This window comes from Peromyscus maniculatus, chromosome 5, assembly GCF_049852395.1.
Source record: "Peromyscus maniculatus bairdii isolate BWxNUB_F1_BW_parent chromosome 5, HU_Pman_BW_mat_3.1, whole genome shotgun sequence".
NCBI classification, from domain to species: Eukaryota; Metazoa; Chordata; class Mammalia; order Rodentia; family Cricetidae; genus Peromyscus; species Peromyscus maniculatus.
Genome location: NC_134856.1, coordinates 95,238,169 through 95,258,736, shown reverse-complemented (window position 1 = coordinate 95,258,736; position 20,568 = coordinate 95,238,169). Strand labels below are relative to the sequence as shown.

General features: G+C 39.1%; 1 protein-coding gene across 1 annotated transcript in view; it reads left to right on the top strand.

The window, feature by feature from the left end:
* Ryr2 (ryanodine receptor 2) overlaps positions 1 to 20,568 on the top strand; it is a 581,527-nt gene that overhangs the window by 205,407 nt on the left and 355,552 nt on the right. The window contains exons 3-4 of the mRNA XM_076572926.1: positions 5,872 to 5,976; positions 19,578 to 19,598. Coding sequence (XP_076429041.1) covers positions 5,872 to 5,976; positions 19,578 to 19,598 — 126 coding nt within the window. The remainder of the gene's footprint in view (positions 1 to 5,871; positions 5,977 to 19,577; positions 19,599 to 20,568) is intronic.

Sequence of the window (20,568 nt, the reverse complement as noted above, 5' to 3'; positions counted from 1 at the left end):
GGCTCTGGTTTGAGATCCCAAGTTGAGGCAGTGTACCTATGAATGTGTTCTGTCTGAATCTCCTTTTCACAAAATTCCTGGGAGACATCCTTACCAATCCATAATTGTCTCAGGACTTACCATCAAGCTTGTTCATAATTCATGGTTTGTTGGGATGTTTATCAGGCAGAGCTGAGGTCTCTCTGGTCCTAATGTTCAATGCCTTCTGTGCCCTGTGTTGTGTTCCTTTTCTTATCTCTATATTATTGTGACAAGGCCAGATGCTTGCTACATATGCAGTCATTAAAAATCTGGCCTTTGAGCAGCATGTGAAGTTGCCTTGTAGTCAATTAAGCTGTTTGAATGACAGCCTTGGGCCTAACACTTTCATTCATTATTGTCTCCTTTCCATTTATATACTCATTTCTTTATGTCTTTACTCCAACCATTCTAAAGTCTGAGATTTCAGTTCTATAACTATAACTAACTTTAATATTTTCTTTGTTTATTTTTATGTACATGTGTGCATGTGTGCGTGTGTGTGTGTGTGTGTGTGTGTGTGTGTGTGTGTGTGTGTGTGTGTGTGACCCATGGCATGGGTGTAGTGGTCAGAGAGCAGCTTTGGGAATCAGTTCTCTCCTTCTACCATGGGGGTCATGTTGATCGAACTCAGGTCATTCACCTTGCTGGGAAGAACCTTTACCTGCTGAGCCATCTCCCCAACCCTATAACTTTTTAGTAATATATATCTTCATCTTGAACCCCTTCTCAGAGCTTCATTCTAATATGAATGTAAATTACTGGAAATTATGGGTTTTAAATGCAGTAAGTATGTGGATCATACCTAGAGTCTGAATGGTTGGTGTATAGTCCTCCTATTTGAGATCAGAAATAATAGGGAGGGGATGGAGAAATAGCTTGGTGGTTAATAGTATATACCACTCTTGTAGGACATGAGTTTGGTTCCCAGCATGCAGGTAGATTGGGCCACAACTGCTTATAACTCCAGCTGCAGGGTATCTGATGCTGTCCTCTGGCTTCTAAGGGCAACTGCACACACATAACATATGCTCACACAGATATACACATAAGTAAAAAACCTTCTAAAAATCAGTACTGCTTCACATTTAATAGGGTAGAAATCAACCTGCTTGCAGTGGATTGGTCTTGACAATGTTAGAAGCAAGGAATACCTGGGTATTCCCGTATGCTACTTTAGAGACCTGATATATTACTCTTTTTTGTTTTATAGGACAGGGTCTCATGTAGTGCAGGATGACCTTGAACTCACTAAATAGCTGAGGATGACCTTGAATTTCAATCATCTTCCTCCACTACCCCAGTGCTGAGATTATAGGATTGCACTACCACACTTGGTTTTTGCTTCCGAATGAACCTAATGAACCCAGGACTTTGTGCATGGTAGGCAAGGACTTTCCCAACTGAGCCACATCCTCATCCCCTGCGCAAATTACCTTAAGGCTCCTTTGTAGTAGGAGCAGCCTCTTCTCTGGTTTCATGTGTGTGTGTTGCCTTCACAGTTTCATGGATACTAGTCAGAAATGACTCCCACTCAAGATGCATGTGAACAGAGTTGACATGATACAGTATCACTGTGTTGATATTACAGAGAGAGTAGCATGTGGGAATGTCTTTGACAAACACTAGCATACTTCCAGTTTTGCATGGGCACAGTTGGTCTTTGGTATTTTAAAAAAGTAGTTTTAAAAAGTAGCTTGCTCTACTCATGTACTATTACATTTGAAAAATGCTTTATGGATTATGAATTATGGATTCAAGTATGGTTTTTCAGCACCATGAAGTCCTTGGGTGTTGTGTTCTAAAAGATGGATTTTGAAGAGTGGAAACCCTTTGAACCCCCACTAATTCACTAGAGATTTTCATAATTAAGAACTAAATCAGCACAGCTGTGGCCTTTGAGGTAGTAATGGCCTGCTAATCTTCCCTCATTTAAACCTGCTAATGCCTTTCTCCTACCTGGACCCTGTTGTAGTCCAGAATGCCAAGATCAATGCCTCCAGCTTTTCTGAACAATCTCATTGCCTGGGGATACCCAGGTTTACTGGCTTCATTAATTAGCAGACATTTACCCTTGTCTTTCAAAGAGGTGACATGACGTTCTTTGACACAGGAATGTGTTGATATATTTTGTCTCCCAATATATTGTGCACTCTAATAAAGCTTATCTGAGGATCAGAGGAAAAAGCCAGCCACTATATTAAACATAGAGGTTAGGCAATGGTAGCACATGCCTTTAATTCTAGCATTCGGGAGGCAGACATCCATCAGGATCTCTGTGAGTTCAAGGCCACACTGGGAACAGAGCCCGGCATGGTGGCACACACCTTAAACTCCAACACTAGTTAACCATAAAGGTCTGGAAGTCCGTACAGACAGGAAGTGACAAAGCTGGGCAGAAAGAGGAAGTGATGTAGCTGGGCGGAGAGAGCAAATGAGATGGCAGGGACAGAAAGGCATATTGACATGGGCATACAGGAAGTAGGTCTCTTTGGAGGATGAGGGCTGGTAAGGTGAGGTTGGCTGTGGCTTGTCCTATTCCTCCGATCTCTTGGATTTAACCCGAATATCTGGCTCTGGGTTTTGTATTAATAAGATTGTTTAGCAATTCGTCTTACACAGGAACAATCTTTGCTTTGCAAAGGTGATCATATTAACTTCTGGGGCAGAGGGGGAAGGAGGGAAAAAGAATAGGATAAAGAGGGGCTGGGACAAAGTGGCTCAGTATTTGCTCTGCAAGTGTGAAGGACTGAGTTCAGATGCTAAAACCCAGGTGCTGTGGCATGTGTGTATAATCCCTGTGTGAGGGTCTGAGACAGAGGATCACCAGAGCTCACTGGCCAGCAGTCTAGTACTAATCTGTGAGTTCCAGGTTTAAGGAGAGATATTGTCTCAAAAAAAAAAATAATGTGGAAAGTGATGGAGAAAGACATCCAATGGATATCAGCCTCTGGCTCCATGTGTACACAAACACACACACACACACACACACACACACACACACACTCTAACATATACACTTACCTACACAATTAAAAAAATAAACTTAAAAAATACCTGGAAGATGAACATCCATAGAAAAGTGAAAACCTTGAAATAGTTTTCCAGGCTGGCACAGTGGTAGGGTTGTATGAGTGAGGTTTTGAAGCCATGTAGAAAGGAAAACAGGAGCTGGGATTTTGTGTATTCTGGCTCATATTTCCCTCCCACAGTGTGTAGGAAAGGTCATTGGTCATGAGACCAGAGTTATAGTGTCACTGAGAGAACAGATAAGCATCAGAATGATGGTTTTCACTAGCTGGTGAGTAAAATCTTGCAGGGTCCGGGTGTCCAGTCAGTACATTGGCAGCCGCAACTCTATTGTGCTCCTTTACATCCCTCTAATGCAAGGAGGAGCTGACCATCCGTGGTCATGGTACTTTGCCAGAAGCTGCTCAGCAGATGGGTGGCCAAGCCCTGATGAGCTTGCCTCAGCCACAGGCCATCTGCTCCATCTGAAAGTGTGCTGTGGGTACCTTCCTATGTCTCGGCCAACCCGCCGCTTCCTTCTCTCTTCATTTGCACCTCTGAGATTCTGAGCTTTCATGCAAATGTGGGCTTTTCTTAAATTGGAGAGATAAAATTATATTTTATTGGCATTTCTTTTCAGCTTAGAAGACAGATTTTTAAAGAAACTTGAGTCTCGGTGATTCTTTGGAGTAGGAGTGTTCTTTAGCCCATAGATCGGAAGCCCAAGCACTTTTCCATATGGCTTTTGGCTGATCACCTATCAGAACTGAATTCCGAGTCCCTTCTTTTCTCTTTGCTATCAAGTTATCAAGATTGAAAACAACATTCATTTTTAAAACACATTTTGTTTGAGTTGCTTCCATGTTGCCCTGGAGGTCGCTTGAAGCACACTGAAAGGAGGTGTAAAAGTTAAACTAACTTCTTTGCCTTCCTGACGGGAACCCAGGATTCCTAACAGAAAACCCAAAGGAGAGGAAACCACTGCCTGAGCTAAAACCCTCTCCATCTCTGTGTACATTTGTTTAGCTTTCTGGAAACAGATGAAGTTACATACATGTAAGTAAAAATAAAAATGAGAAAACACAGCACACACTTACATGCAGACAGCAGCCAAATCTCTGTGTCCTAAATTGGAGGCAAAATATGAATCCAGCTACAGGAATATAAATGTTTATCTTATACAAAAGAAAAAGCCTGTGTCAATGAATGTTTTATATCAATTCATTTTTCTGTTTGCTTAACTCCAGTATTAATTTGAAGCAAGTGTTATTTCTCTGTCTTTGTAATATTTCTGTAATCGTCAGGCTGCTTGTTAGGTTAGAAATGAATCATTGAGAGCTGGAGAAGCCTGGGTTCTAAAACCAGCTGTAAACATTTTGTGATTCCGCGGCTTTGGAAAAGTAGCTTAACTTCTCTTTTGTCTTGTCAAAATCACTGTTAATATAGGAACCCTGGCCATGGGACATCGCCAGTATAGACAAAGCTCCAAGGGTCATGTGTCTGAGTAGATGCTCCACGAGGAACAGATATTGTTTGTTCAAAGTGTCTTAGATGGGGGTTGGGGGGTAGCTGTGATCTGCTGGAGTGAGGGTGGGGGGATAGCTGTGATCTGCTGGAGTGAAGGTGGGGGGATAGCTGCCATCTGCTGGAGTGGGGGTGGGGGGATAGCTGCCATCTGCTGGAGTGGGGGTGGGGGGATAGCTGTCATCTGCTGGAGTGGGGGTGGGGGTAGTTGTCATCTCCTAAAGTGGAGGCTGGGGAGGTGCCTTTCATCTGCTGGTGCTTGCTGTGCAGAGGACCTGAGTTCTATCCCCTGGAACCCATGTGAAAATGAGCCAGACGTGGTGGTACACACTTGTCATCCCAGTGCTGGGGAGGCAGAGACAGGAGGATCCGTGGGGCTCACACTCAGCCAGCTTAAACTACTTGGAGAACTGCAGGCCAAAGAGAGACCTTGTCTCAATAAAGAAAAGGGGTGTATGTGTGGGAGGGGGCCCTTGAGAGATAGCTCAGCAGGTAAGAGCACTTGCTGTTCTTGCAGAGGACTTGGGCTTGGTTCCTGGCACCTGGCAGCTCACAACCATCCTTAACTCCAGTTCCAGGGGATCACATGTCCTTTTCTGACCTCTGAGGATACTGGGCACACACATGATGCATACACATAGGTGCAGGCAAAACATAAAATAAAAACGTAAAGTAAAAATAATACTTGAAAGAGTCGAAAGCTGATTTTTTTTGTTATCACTGTTAACTTTGTCATAGTTTTTTCTTTTTTATGGTGGATAAGTGAATTCAACTTTTAAATTGAATTAAATTTATAAAAATATTAAACTATCAGGAAACATTTAAAAATATACAAAATAAAAAATTGATAGCGAAAGTGTGAAACCCTGAATGAAGCTCCATGGCCTCTTAAAGACCACTTGAACAGCATAGAAGTTCACTGGGGTATATGGAGTTTAGAACTGGGCAAGTGTTTGAGTGACTGCCCTAAATCAGCTGCTGCATCATGTTTCCATATGTGAGTTGGTTAGAATAAAGTGATTCTGTTTACAAATAACTTTTTAAAAGTAGATAGCATCAGAGGAATGATCTTTGTTGACCTATGGCCTCCATACACACGAGCACATACCTACTCCTGCACCAGCACACATGCAAGCATGTATATATATATGCATTCACAGACTTATAAGTGTTAACCATGTAATGTAAGCACAATGCATCCTACATGTGAAGATTTTGGTGAGAGGTCACAGGTAGGAAGGAAAATGGAGCTTTACAAGTTCAACTGACTGCATGCTTGAGGAGGATGTTACCCTGATGGTTCCTTCTCTTTCCACATAGAATGTCCCCCCGGACCTGTCCATCTGTACCTTTGTGCTGGAGCAGTCCTTGTCGGTACGTGCCCTGCAGGAGATGCTGGCCAACACGATGGAGAAGTCAGAAGGGGTAAGTACTCACTTGTGTAGATGGGTGGTCTTTTACTGAACTTAGTTGTATGTATGTGAATGTTTGCCTGCCTGGGTATTGTGAAATATTTTTTGCTCAGTCAGTGGCTTCTATATGTGGCTTCCTTATGTTTGATTTCCTACTTATCTATCAGGCCTATAATGTCTTAAAGACATCTATAAAAATAATTCAACCTCCATTTGCTTCATGCTCATATGTGTGTTTTGTGGGTGCTTGTGTGTCTCCTTACATGTTCCCATGTCACCATCTGACTGCTAGCTTTATGCCTGGCTGTTTGTCATTGACCTCTGTCTCATCTTCAAATGTCCTTCTCCAAGTGACATGTCCTAAGCATCTTTGTAACGGATACAATTTCATGGCACCATTCTGTGTTTTAAATAACAAAATTACAGCAGGACAGCTTCAGCAAATTGTAATTTTGCAAACAGCAAACCATCTTCTGAAAATTAAAATTCCTATTCTGTATCCTCATGATGATATTTTTCTTTGAAAGCCTATTGGGTTATTTTAATTATTTTTCCAGGAGACACAGGATTGCTGTTTTTTTTTTTTGTTTGTTTGTTTTGTTTGCAGGGGTAGGGGTGATAGTACATGCTCTTAATCAGTTCATTAAAGTTTGTACATAATCAGTAGGAGGAATGGCCACCCCACACCCCACCAGTTACCCTAGTACTTCATAGTCTAATAAACTATTTGCTTCCAGGAATTCATCTGGGACTTCCCTTGCCATTATTGACCATTTGTTGTTATTGCCAAAACTCTTTCAGTCCGGATAAATAAAGAGATAAAAAAATATTGTCACAAAGTTTCATATGATGACTAATCAGCTATGTGCTAACATTAACCTTTTTAGCCCTAAGGTTTTTAAACACATCTTACAACATTAATTAGTTTTTTAAATTAATTATAAATTAAATTTTCACATACAGGATGTATGTGTGAACAATATGGATAAGCCATTTATGGTTCTTGTAATTCTCCTGAAAATCCTGTTTGTCTGAAATTCTTTGGGAATAAGAAGGAAAACACAACTAAAGTCTACCAAGGATGATTCTGTTTCTTAGTTTTCTTTTTGGGCACATGTCAGAACATGAGTGTTAGCCTGATTTTCATGCATACATCTCCCAGAATTTTGCTTTTCAATAAAAAATTTAATTGTTTTAAAAATCAAGACATGCTGTGAGGGGATCTGTTTGCACCTTGTTGATAGGAATAAAAGTTACCATGATGATTGTGGGAGATAGTTTGAAGGTGCCTCAAATATTAGAAGTAGAATTATCACATGATCCAACAATTTCACTACAATATGTACATCCAGAGGAAATAAGTATGTTGAAGAAAAAAAGTATTAACATAATGACTAAATGTGGAAGAGAATAATCACTGCTCCAAGGAAAGCTGTTTTACCAACCTCCAAACATGTTACATGTTTTATATTACTTTAAAATCACTTTTGGTGACTACCAAGTACAAATTTCCCATATCAACAGGTGTGAAGTTTTATCTATCTATCTATCTATCTATCTATCTATCTATCTATCTATCTATCTATCTGTATCTATCTATCTTTTAGCAAGGTCTGCCATTCTCTTGGAGTGGGGTTAAGTTATGAAAAAAATGTAGTTTCTCTTTTGAAACAGTGGTTTCTATCTGGAATTTCACCTTTTGTGGCTTTTAGTATCATAGAAGCATACCAGTTTTGAAATTTGAATTTGTCTTAAAACAAAACAAAACCAACAACAACCAAACAGCCACTGCCTTTGCTTGCAGAACAATGTCCAAAATTTTATATATTGCAAAGCTACTTTTTTCTTTTCTTTTTCTTTTTTTATTAAGAAATTTTTAATTCATTTTACATACCAACCACAGATTCCCCTCTCTTCCATCCTCCTGCCCCTCAGCCTCTGCCAACCCACTGCCCCCATTCCCTCCTCCAACAAGGTAAGGCCCCCATGCTCTTTCTAAACTTAACTTTGGAAAAAGTTGTATCTAAGAGATTGAACTAGGCAAGCTCTGAATATCCCATGCCCAGAGGAAACAATTTAAAATACTATTTAGGGATTAGAGCTTGTCATATTTTATTGTTAGAATTCTGGATCCCTTTCTGAAGTGCTTTTACTTAGTTGAATTTAGTTTTGAATTGTTCTCTAACCAGAACATTTCTACCCCAGGTAATGTAGACATCTGTGTGAGGAGTTGGATCCGCATCTTACAAAGCCCCACATGGTTGCCTGGGATTGAACATAACTAGGATTGAGAGTATAGTAGGAAGCTCCTATAGCAGTTGTTCTCAACCTGTGAGTTACAAGCACTTGGGGGAGTTGAATAACCCTTTCACAGGGGTTACCTAAGACCATAGGAAAACATAGATGTTTACATTATGATTTGTAACAGTAGCAACATTACAGTTATGAAGTAGCAATAATTTTTATGGTTGAGGGCTACCACAACATAAAAGGTCACACAGCATTAGGAAGGTTGAGAATCACTGTCCTATAGAATGTGCATGGGGCATATCATAGAGGACCTTAGGGAGGTCTAGGTTAGGAAGCCCTCTTGGATGGTGACTGTTTACCAACACAGATATAGCAATTTCCCCTTTAACAGCTGTGTTACCCCTTGGGGTATTTATATCATCAGCTCAGGGTTAGGTTGTGCGACTGGCAAGTGCTGCTGGTCTTGTAGGAGCCAAGTCTCTTGGACTCAGCAGCCTATTATCTCTTCCGGTCACATAATAACTCTCTAAGCCAAAAGCATTCTGGATTATTTCATCCAAAGTGAGAAAAGAGCCCAATGTGTGATAAAATGGAGATAGAGATCTGAGCTAGTGTTTGTCGTTCAGAGCATCATGACAGTAGAGGACCAAGAGACGATGCTTGGAGATGCTGAGGACAGAGAGACCCCAGCGAGGCCACAGGAGGATGCATCTGCTGCATTGTGTCCACTGCATTTTTATTCCAGGTGTTTTTCCTGACTTCTGCACACACAAACATCTTTCCTTCTCTTCCTTCTGCAAATCTTGGATTTCCTGGGGATCTTAGTTCTTGTCTGTCTCTGAACCCACAAGTGTGGGTTGCTTCTTCCTCAGGGCTATTTGTGGGTGTTTCTCTAGTACAGCATTCAGAGGAGAGGCTTGAGAGTGCCATCCTAGCTCTGTCCTCTTTTCAGAGGGAATGGAAGTCTTCATCACCAAGTTTGAGTAATGACAAAATATGATGTTGGATGTAGGAGAGTTAGCACCCTCTTCAAAGTGGCATTCAGGAGACTGAGGTACAAGGTTGCCATGAGTTTGAGCCTAACCTGGGGCTACATAGTGAATTTCAAGAAAGCCTGGGCTACAATGTGATATCCTGTCTCCAAACAAACAGGTGGCTATTTATACTCTTTACTTAATTCTCACATAGGAATAATTCACCTGGTTGTCCTAGAACTCATTATTTCTGCCTACCTTTTCTCTGATTTTCCTTTCTGGAATCTTAGCTAATCTTAGCACATCCCCTTCCTGCACTGATATCCCAACTAGATTGGCCACACGAAGTTGAGTAGTTTAATGATGATGCCATTGTGTGAAAATACAGTTAGTATGTATGTAAAATGAATAAAAAATTTCTTGATTAAAAAAAAAAGTCTCAGGAAAAAAAACCCAGTGGCAGCACTTGCTATTCTAGTTTCAAAAAGTTTAACACTTGGTTTAACTTTTGCTCTTGCTGTTGGTTTTATCTTAGTAAACTTACTAAAAATATTTGACATACACTTCTCTTTATGTGATTTTATTTTTAAACACATAATTGAATCTAACTATTCTGCTTCCAAGGGCACACCTGCCAGTGAAACGTGATGCAGGATAGTGGAAATATTGTGTTCCAGAGGTTTACTGAAGTACTGATTGTTCATTGTGAAGGCTTCTCTTTTGTTTAATGCCATAAGTACAATATACAACTTGTATGTCCTAGTTAGGAGCATGTGTTTGGAAAAAGAAATGTTCTACATCGCCTGTTCTTTCTGTCTTTTGGCATGGTAGCTTCTGGAAGACTGTAGAACCTTGTCCCTTTTGATGTTCACTTATATGACTATTTGACTGCTATTTGGACTACCAAAGGTACTATATGTTTGCTCTGAGCCTTAGATGTAGGGGAAAATTACAGAAGTAAGGGATGGAGTCCCTGGATATCTGATTCTGGATAGTGTCTCTAAGATATGACAGGGAAATTGCTCCCATGAAATCTTAACCATACGGTTGAACAAGACCAACATAATGACAGCATCAGTTGACATGACAAGCTGGGCAATAAGGTCCCACACCTAGATGAAGAGCTACAGGTGACTAATGGCTGCTGATAAAGGGATAATTGATTTTCTCTAGGGTGGCTCCCACATAGGTTGTCTAGCCCCAAGTGATCAGCTCTAGATACATTACCAACAATATTAAATGGATTAAGTTGGTCATGTATTGGGAGGGAGGGGGAACATCATAGGCTTGAGCTGGGGAAGTGAGGCAGATGCAGTATTTATGTATGAAGTTCTCAACAAAAATGAAAATTAGACATAAAAAAATACCAGGAAGATTAACCAGAGCTTGCGTATACAGCCTGTTCTTGGATAGAGAAGTATGCTTATATCTTTGGCACTTATTCATTTTAATTCGGTATATGTGTAACTCACTGTGGAATTTAAGGATTTACTGTAGATTATGTGTGATGCTTTACAAATCAATAGAAGCTAGGATATGGTAAATAGTATGAAGATATAATATCGAGTTGAATCTTGAGTGAATTGAATTTCAATCATTCATTTATTTAATGTTAATGTTTTAAATATTTGTGAAATAAGTTATGTCATATAAAGTCTCCATGGCTCTAGTGATAATTAATGTAGTTTTGCCATTAATGACTCTATGATTTCAGGGTTAGAAAAACAATTACAGTGTTTTTGTGAGGACTATGTTAAGAATGTAGTGCTTCTTATTATTTTGAATTTTCTCTTAATTTTTAAACTCATCCTCCACACAATTAGAGTTAATATGAAAACTATTTACATGAGTTCATTTCAAATTTATTCCCAGAAATGATTTGATCTTATTGGGCCATTCTTCAGAATTCAGGTAGAAAACAAAACTTCCAGGATGTGAATACATAATATTTTCACCAGTGTTCTTTATTTTCTGAGAGAAGGATATCTCACTTTCATGTAACAGGCACTCACAGAGATCCTCCTGCCTCAGACACCTAGGTTCTCAGATTACAGATGAGAGCCACCACACCTGGTTTGGAGGTCTTCTTGGAGTGCCTTGAATGGCTCCATTTACTAAAATAGTTTATTTGATATGAAACTATAAGAATACTGCTTACTTTTAAAGAATGCTTTGTCTTTTAATGAAAGGGACAGGGATACCCCAGCAACTTAATTGTTGGTAGAGCTAGCAGATGTAAGTTGGCTCTTTATTTTTTGTGAAAAATGAGAGTTGTAGAATGTGAACTATTAACATTCTTGTCTGTATTCTCGTAAAATTCTTTCTCTTTGACTCATGTACTCTGAGAACACTCAAAAGTGCATCAAAAGGCTACTAGCTAACCTCACCAGTACATGAGTTTTTAAAACTACATTTTTCAAACTTCAAAGCACCATAAACGAGTTTTTATGAGTACATGTATTGAGCCTCAAGGCACTGATTTCAGACAAGTAATTGCACCAAAAAATGATCTTGTACCTGTGCAAGAACAAAAGGTGAAATTCAGGGAGTCTGATGCTGTGTCTTGCAGTGTCCAAGTGCTGAGATTAAACAGCACACTCCCAGAGGTAAGAAAACCATTGAGCAATCTCTCTCCCCTGTACTCTTCTTATTTATAAAGTGAGACAAAACAATAGTATTTCCTTCGTGGAGCTGTGAGACTTAAATACTGTGATAGACATAGGACAAGCCCATCACAGCTGCGGCACTCTGGGTGTGTCCACATCATTTTATGATTTTTCTGTTGAGGCACACTGAATAGTTATGTCTATATACCCCTGCCCCAGGAGAAAGCAACTATAAACTGTGGACTAAATGTAAAAACTTCTGAATCATTACCATCACTTTACTCAGCACCACAAATATTCACAGATTTTAGCTGTAGTTTTCTCTCTCTTAAAACAGATGACCTCTGCTGAAATGTGGTGGCTTAAACATTGTTTATCAGCTCATATTTCTAGAATTCACATATTTATTAGGCCTTGTGAGCTGGAGCAGAGGTGGATGTTAGCAGCCTTGTTAGTTAAATTCCTCACTACAATGTAAAGACATCAGACAAATGCACCCCAAGGGCAGAGGGGTCTGTTGTGACTCAGTCTATGGTACAGTCCATCATGGCAGAGAAGGCATGGTGGCTGGAAAGAAGGTGAGTGGTTATGCCATATCCACAATCAGGAAGCAAAGAATGATGGATGCTCTTGTTTGGCTCACTTTCTTATTCAGTCCAGAACTTAAGCCATGGGATGGTGACACCCACAATGGGTGAGTCTTCTCACCTCAATTTAAGCTAGTCAAGATAACTACCTTCAGGACCAAATGCTAATCTACATAACCCTTTACAGTTGATCTTGGGGACTTGTTTCCTAGGTAATTCCAGATCCAGTCAAGCTGACAATTAATAGTGGCCATCTCAGTCATCCAGTGTTCTTTTGTGTGTTTCAGAATGCAAAGGGGAAGCTCCTAATACTCAGTATGACTTCTTCCAGTCCACCCTCACATCCACGAAATGCTTAGAGGATCCATGCTCTATAGGCAGTATGATGTCACTAACTCTTTGTATGAGAAATTGCTAGTCTCAAATGTCTATTATAATTTACACCCTCTTGAGAGCCTGGGTTCTGTTTACATCTGTTTTCTGGAACATTCCTCTTAAGTAAAACTAAAGATGACCACTTCAGGGAAGAGCCCAGGATGCCAAAAGCTTTGAAATTTTTCTAATGGATGTATCATTCACTGTTTTGTCTAAAGCCTGTGTATATGAACATATTTCTTCCCATCATACACAGAATTGAAACTGTAATTTAAATAACTGGGATTATAATTTCCTAAAGGGCCTTCAGCTGCACACATTTGTGGAACCTTACCTATTTTATTGTCATGTATAAAATGTGGAAGTCTGTGGTTGAAATGTGCATCTTTTATTTGTAGATTTTTTTTTTCTATTCAGGAGCAAAGGCTACATTAGTCTGCATTTGACTGACATGGTTCACAGACTCCAGCATCAAACTCAATAAGGAAGTCAATCAGTGTGAAATTTAACCACAGTGGCAGAGTTATAGACTATTTCAGATTTTGAATCTTGAATGTATAGATTATTTGATTTCATTAGAATCATTCAATTCAGACATTTTTCTTAGATTTTTTTTGTGCTTACAGTATAGAAGTACTTTTCACATGAAGCTATTTCCTAGCAAATGAACAATAGGGTAATTTTTTACCTCTGCACACCATTTCTTCACAGTATATAGAGCTGAAGTTTAAGAATGTGTGTTTTTTTATGAAGTCTAGGCGATATTTACTGTGGACCTGGAGTTTCTTTAAGATTAGTACTTAGGATTTTTCTCCTAATAGTTGAGTAATTGACTCATCATTATCTATGGCTGATTATTCTCTTCCTTGTGTTGGTTATCATTTCTTTTTAAACACATTAAATTTGTACACAGTTCCAACTTTGAGACTCACAGTTAAACCTTCCACCACACAAGTATGTCTACTATTGTCCCCCCCAAATGACAATGATTTCACATTGTAGAAATGTATCACATCCAATGAGGTCTGTCCTAAGTGTTTGCATTTTTCCCTCCATGCATTTTGTGTTCTTGGTTTTTTTTAATGGTCTCAAATGAGATTCCTCTTGGCATTTAATTGTGCTTGGTAATTCTGATGAACTGCCCACCCAGCAGCCAGCTGCCTGTTATTAACTTAGGGACTCATCATTTGAATTTGCTAACATGAAAGCTTATGCAAGAACCACTTTGCCATACTTTCTGCTTTGTGCGAGGAAGTGTTGGTAATTTCGAGCTTGATGTGTGCATATTTTCCTAAATTTCTACAAATTCAGGAATCATTTAAGTAACAATAAAGTCACTGTCCTGCTTCTATACCAGGAATAATTGAGAGGATCTTAATTTTCCATTGCCTGGTTTAGTTTAAGAGAGGAGAAGGAAGTAAATTTCTGAATAACAATTCTGAGTGCTTTTTGCACATGTGAGGGTCCAGGAATTCTGAGGTGACTGGAGTCATGACTGACAGGTCTGATGAAATGGAAGCATGTGGGTCATTTAATACAAAGCAGTATAAAGAGAAAAGTTGGGCTAATTATATAATTCAGCAAATTACTGGACTTGCTTTTGAGGCCTCATTTGCTTAATTAAATTTATGGTAAATTTTTTTTTTCTTAAAATGACAGTAGAAAGAATTTTGCAGTCTCATGAAGTTTAAAAATACACACCACAGCCATTATTCTCACGGGCAGATATGGCTTTAGCATTTATAATCTCTCTAATAAGAAGGCTGTGTCCATGTGTCCTCATTTACGACTTTGCATTTTCCATTTTGAAATTGCTTGGCCTGTTCCTGGAAACACTTCAGAGACCTCGGTTTGAGGTCTACGGAATCTCTATTCTGACATTTGAAAATATGTATTAAGGAGCTAGAGATGGCTCAGCAGTTAAGAGCACTAGCTGCTCTTGCAGAGAATCTAGTTCCTATCATCCACATGGTGACTAAGTGCTATCTGTAACTCCAGTTCCTGGGGATCCATCCACTCCCCTCTGGTGTATGTGGGTATCAATTACACATACATGCAGACAAAACATCCATACACATAGAAGTAAACACATCCTTTTAAATAAGAAAATATGTACTAACACAAGAAAGGAGTAGGTGGGGAGATGGCTTAGCCCCTAAGAGTGTGGTTCTGGTCTTCCAGAGGACTCCAGTTCGGTTCCTAGCATCTATCTATACATTGTAGTTCACAACTATCTGTGACTCCAGCTCCAGAGGATATGACTCCCACCTTTGACCTTGCTGACCCACAAGCACAGACTCACACATAATTTTTTTTAAAGATGAATATAAAAGGAGAACTGAAAGGTTTCTTGGTGAATATTGTGTCCAGTAGTTAAGGAAAGCATGTCAGAAAGCCTGCTGTTGTGCCCATCCCAACAGATTCACAGGAAGAATTAGCATCTTTCCTGTCGGGGACAAACTCACTGTTGAAGAGTGTTCAGTACTAAAGTTCCAACATAGTGATGCAGATTTCTTTTAGTTCTGTGTTGATTGGCGGTTTGGTCACTTAATACATATTAGGTAATTTGCAGTTCACATATAATCCATAGCAAGTGTGCAGGGAAAGAAACTTACAAACCCAAGCAATGCTTGTTTTACATTGTTTCTCATTTGAGTCAGACACCGCAGGAAACATTTGGAGAGGCATAAAAATAAGTAGTCTTGTTTGCAGAGAGCAGTTGACCAGTATTGCAACTCTTGGGACAAAAAATTTAAAAGCTCAAAACTAGGAACATTTAAAAATGACTAATTTAGAATTCATTAACTCTAATAAGAGGTATTAAGTTACATAAGAAATACGTTTCAGAGACAATGGAAATTTCCAAGGTAGCTAGGGATGTGGAGCCAGAATTCCAGCACAAAAGAAGTACATTGAGGTATGCCTAACACTTTCAGAAACCTGGGGTTTAAAATATATGTGCTATGGGGGTTTGAGAGATGGCTCAGTGGTTAAGGGTAGTGGTGTCTTGCAGAAGACCTGGGTTCAGTTCCCAGCACTGAAGTAGCTGCACACAAAGGGCATCTGATACAGACACCTGCATGCATGTGCTGCACATAAACTCTTACATGCACACACATATACACATAAATAAAAATAGTAAACAAATACCCATGGTTAAAATGCATAATAAAATAACAAAAAATGGGAAGATATAAAACTGCTCTTTCTGGAACACGCTGAAGTTGCTAATTTGTACTAGAGTGTTAAAAACCATCAATGCCTAAGTGGTCTTTATCAAGGAAAAGACTGGTGTACTCAGCAGCCTTCAGGGGAAATGAAACCAAAGTATTTGATTAACGTAAAGAAGAAGAATGAAGAGGAAAGAAATAAGAACATAATGGGATTAAATCTGTTCTGAATTTAGATTACAGTGATGGCTTTCTGCTCTTTAAATATGGTAAAAGATTGTTAATTGTGTGCTTCAGTAGGCAAAAATCATGGAAGTTGTTTCAACCTCTTTCCTTCCTCACTCTTCCCTCTCTCCTCCTCTCCTCCCTCCCATCTCCTCCTCTCCCTTCCCTTCTTTAGGGGATATAGTTGCTGGGGAGTAGGGGATTATGCACATACTAGGCAGGCCCCTGCCACTGAGCTGAGCTCTAACCTTAACCCTGTAAGTTACATTTCAGTAACAATTTAGAAAGACCAAGAGACCTATGGAATACAAGTGCAGTGATAAATGTATTTCAGCAATAAAGCTAAATGTAAGTGAATAGAATATTTTGGTTAAAATTTGTGAATAGGGCTAAGGAGGCTGATCATGCAGGAGGCCTCAGTCCTGCTTTTTCTGTTGCTTGATTAACAGTTATGTGCTTCTGACCATATTAAATGATAGGAAAACAAAAGCTGTACTCTGACAATATCTGTATATGTATATATAGCTGGAGTAGTGAAGTTACTGTCTGAAATGGAATAGGACAGAAAGAAGTATGGAAATGAAGATGGACTTTTTTATGAGGACAGCAAATTTATAAGACAAACATAGTAATTATAAATTTATATGAGTCTGATGATGGAGCCTACACATTTAGTAAGTCAAGCTAGGCACAGTGATAAGGGAAACCCATCAATGTGAGACCACAACTATCATAGTAACTGTTATTGTACATGGGAAGTCAGTCAACAGGGTGTGGACAATCTGCCCCATTTGCAGGCCACTGCCCTGAGACTCACCTCTTCCCAGCAACCTTTTACACTTTTTGGGGAGAGGGCCTGTCAGTCTTGTGACTTTCTGATTTTTTTAAACATCACTAGCTTTCTGAGTCTTCAGAGCCTCCTCTTTCTCTTGAGAAGTAGGTGTTTGAATAGGAGGAATAGCTACACAACACAGTTTCAAACAAAGTGGCTGAGACAACTCCAAGAAACATCAGCAACAAACAGTGGAAGGGTATGGAATTTCCATGCTTGGTGCATTAACTTGCAATTAAAACATAAATGCAAAGTCGAGATGGTATGTGAATTACCTGTTTTTCATTTGATGATATAATTTCAGCAGGAGTTATTTTTGTATTGGACTGTTGTGTCCTCTGCTAAATCAAGCTGACATTTAAATGACTACTTCTCTTAAGAGATATTTTTGTTTAAAAAATGAGGTTGCTCTTTTTATTAGTGTTTCTGTGATAAAACATTTAGTATAATCTGCTACAAATATTGTAGTATTTTCTCTAGCATGGTAAAATTGTTATATTTCTTTAAACTTCCACATAATCAAGGGCCAGGGATGTAGCTCCATTGGCAGAATGCTTGCCTAGTATGCTCAAAGCCCTAGATTCGACTCCACCCAGGAATAAACCAAGCATGGTGGGGCTGCAATTCCAGTGTGTGGGAATGGAACAGGGGGATTAGAAATTCAAGGTCATCCTCAATTACATAGGGAGTTCAGGTCTGAGATACATGATATCTTGTCTTAAAAAAGTCACTAGTAAGTTCTTAGAAAAATGTTCATTTTTTTCTTCTGTTTTTAGGAATTTGGCGATTGCTTAGATTCTAAAACTGACCAAGTTTTTGGAGATTTTTCTTTTGTGTGTGTAAATTTCTTGATTAGCCCCATGAAAATTGTTTTTTCTCCTCACTATTTGCAGGAATTGCAAAAAGTGGCTCGTGTTGACTTTGACAAGAGCCGTGTCATGAAATCACTGTGCCTGGCTTATGTGTAGTTATAGCCCTGTGGTCCTTGTCTTGTGTGTCTAGCTGACCATTCACTGCCTAGCACTCACTGTTGCTAAGCGTCTCTGGATATCGGGAGAGAGGGGAGTTCATGTTGTTCTTTTCAACCCCCACTACTGTGTCTTCCTTAAAACTCCTGTAGCTGATAATGTTAACTATGGCCTGATTCCCAAGTCTGTCTTCTGATAAATCCTACAGTGTTTACCTTTGCTCTGCTGTGTACAAGCCTGTGTGCCGTGTGAATGTCTAGCATTTAAATGTGAGCATGATGGTAGCATACATTTTGATAATCATTTATATTATTAAAACACAGCATTAAAATTTTCCTGATAAATATGGAAAAGAAATAGTTGTTTAAAATATTTTTTTCTTATAAGCATACAAATATAAGATTTGTCCATTTGGGAACAGGACAGTCTGTGACAACTGAGCCACATTTTTCTTTCATTGTTAGCGTACAAAGAATTGGGTTTCATTATGACAGTTTTCAAACAAAATCTCATTATGTTTTTTTCTCTCCCTTTCCCATGCGCCCCCCCCCACTTATGCTCTTCCATCCTTAGCAACCCCTTTCCACTTTCATGTCACACTGGACTTTTTCCCTCTCCTCATCTTGCTTCCATTTACTCTACCTCTAAAGAACCCATTTACCTTTTGAATTATCTAATGTCTGTGCCACCATACTCAGTCTTAAAATCATTTTATAACATTTAACAAATGTTGCTTACAAGACATGGATATACTTAGCTAATGCCTGGATTTAGCCTTAGCTAAACAGCTTTAGTTTTTTTTTTTTAAATCTGATTAATGAAATTTTCTAAGGAGAACAAAAACCCCTAAATTAATGAATAGCATGAATTAATGTCAGTTCTCACAGGACATAAATCATGCATTCTATTCTAGGGGTGAGTAATGGAGATTTACTTTTAGAGTTGAGTGTGTCCCTCCATAGTGGACTCCAAGAACATTCTAAAGGCGTTCTTGTTGACATGTGATTTTTTTGTTGTTCTTTTTACACCGTGGGTATCATACTCATGTCACTTTTGTTTTTTTAATGAGTCACACTGTGATTAAAGTACCTTGCATTTCACTAATAAAAACAATTTAGATTAATCTGAGTGTCATATCAGAATTATTTGACAATAAAGTGTTCTTTTTATTGTGGAATTTTATGTAATGCTCAAAAGAATAAGGTAAGAGAATTTTTTGCTTTTCATGTTGTAAGGGAAGTTACTGTGAAGCATCTTGTCTCCAGATTGTCATTGTCCTTTATAATTAAGTGGAGCTTTTGGGGAGGGGTTCTGACTATCAAGATGGCAGATTGTGCTTGAGATTCTATACAGCTCAACTCACCTTTTGAGTGCCTTGGGCTGTCTTCTGGACCTATTTCATTTTTAGCAGAATACCTATGGGATTGCTTTACTAACTGAGAATGCTTTGGTTTATTGAGATGAATTGCTAATGTGGAGTTTGAATATTATTGTATATTCTTTGAAATAGGAAGTAGATTTTGTGTCAGGGGTCACACTTTAGTTGACTTAGACAACCACTGGAAACATTGTTAGGAGTTTTTGTTTTGTTTTGTTTTTAATTTCTTTTGGCTTTTTCTTTCCACAGCAGGTTGATGTGGAAAAATGGGTATGTGTTTCCCTGCATTTACAAAGGACTTGTGACCAAAAAGCGCATGCTCGCTGCTGCCTCTGAACCTTTTCATTTTGCTTCTTAGCACAGCTTCTTTTAGTGTTTGAACTCACTGCTTGGCTATAATGACCAGACTTTACAGGTCACCAGTTAGAACCTTTTATGTCTCTGAGTTACTGTCAACTGCAGTGGGCTCCATAAAAGGACTCTCCACTCCCAATTAGATCGTTTTATGTAATTGGTTTAATTTTAAAAATGTTGATGTATCTCTGGCCATAGGAAGGGTTTTGTTACTAGTATTCAATATGATTTGCTAAACAAAAGTGAATGTTCTCTCTTAAAAATGCTGCAGTGCAGTCTCAATATTGCTCCATGTATTATAGAGAGAAAGGCAGGGCTTTTCCTGTGTTCATGCAGTCTTGAAAAGTGAAGGGGAAAAGCAAATGGCTTTGCCACATAGAAAGGGCAGTTACAGGTACCCGGTCTGGAGGCAGTCTGAGGTCCACACTGTTAGCAGTTTGTGTCATGGTACAATGGCATTGGTACTCTGTTTCTACATCTGTTAAGAAAAACGATGAGGAATGAAAAGAGAGACAGAGGAAATAGGGTGTGGGCGAGAGGCAAGGAAAAAACGAAGCAGGGGCAGGAGTCAATTTAGACCAATCTATCAAAGTATCCAAGTCCTGTTGATACCCCAAGGTTTGAGTGGAGCTCAGTCACCCCAGCATTTACATTCCCACTCAGCTTGCCCCCTAAGTACATAGTAATGACAGTTTGCCTCAGTATTTTGCTTTGGCTTGTTTTTCTTTTACTTCATAGGAAGAATCTCTTGAGACAGACTGAAGTTGTTACTTCATTTTTCCCTTGTCATCTACCCTTACTTGGGGCTGGCTCTCTTCATCTTTATCTTGGGGCCAGGTTCTCTCCATCCCTGTCTTGGGATCTGCTTCTTTTGATACAGTGTTTG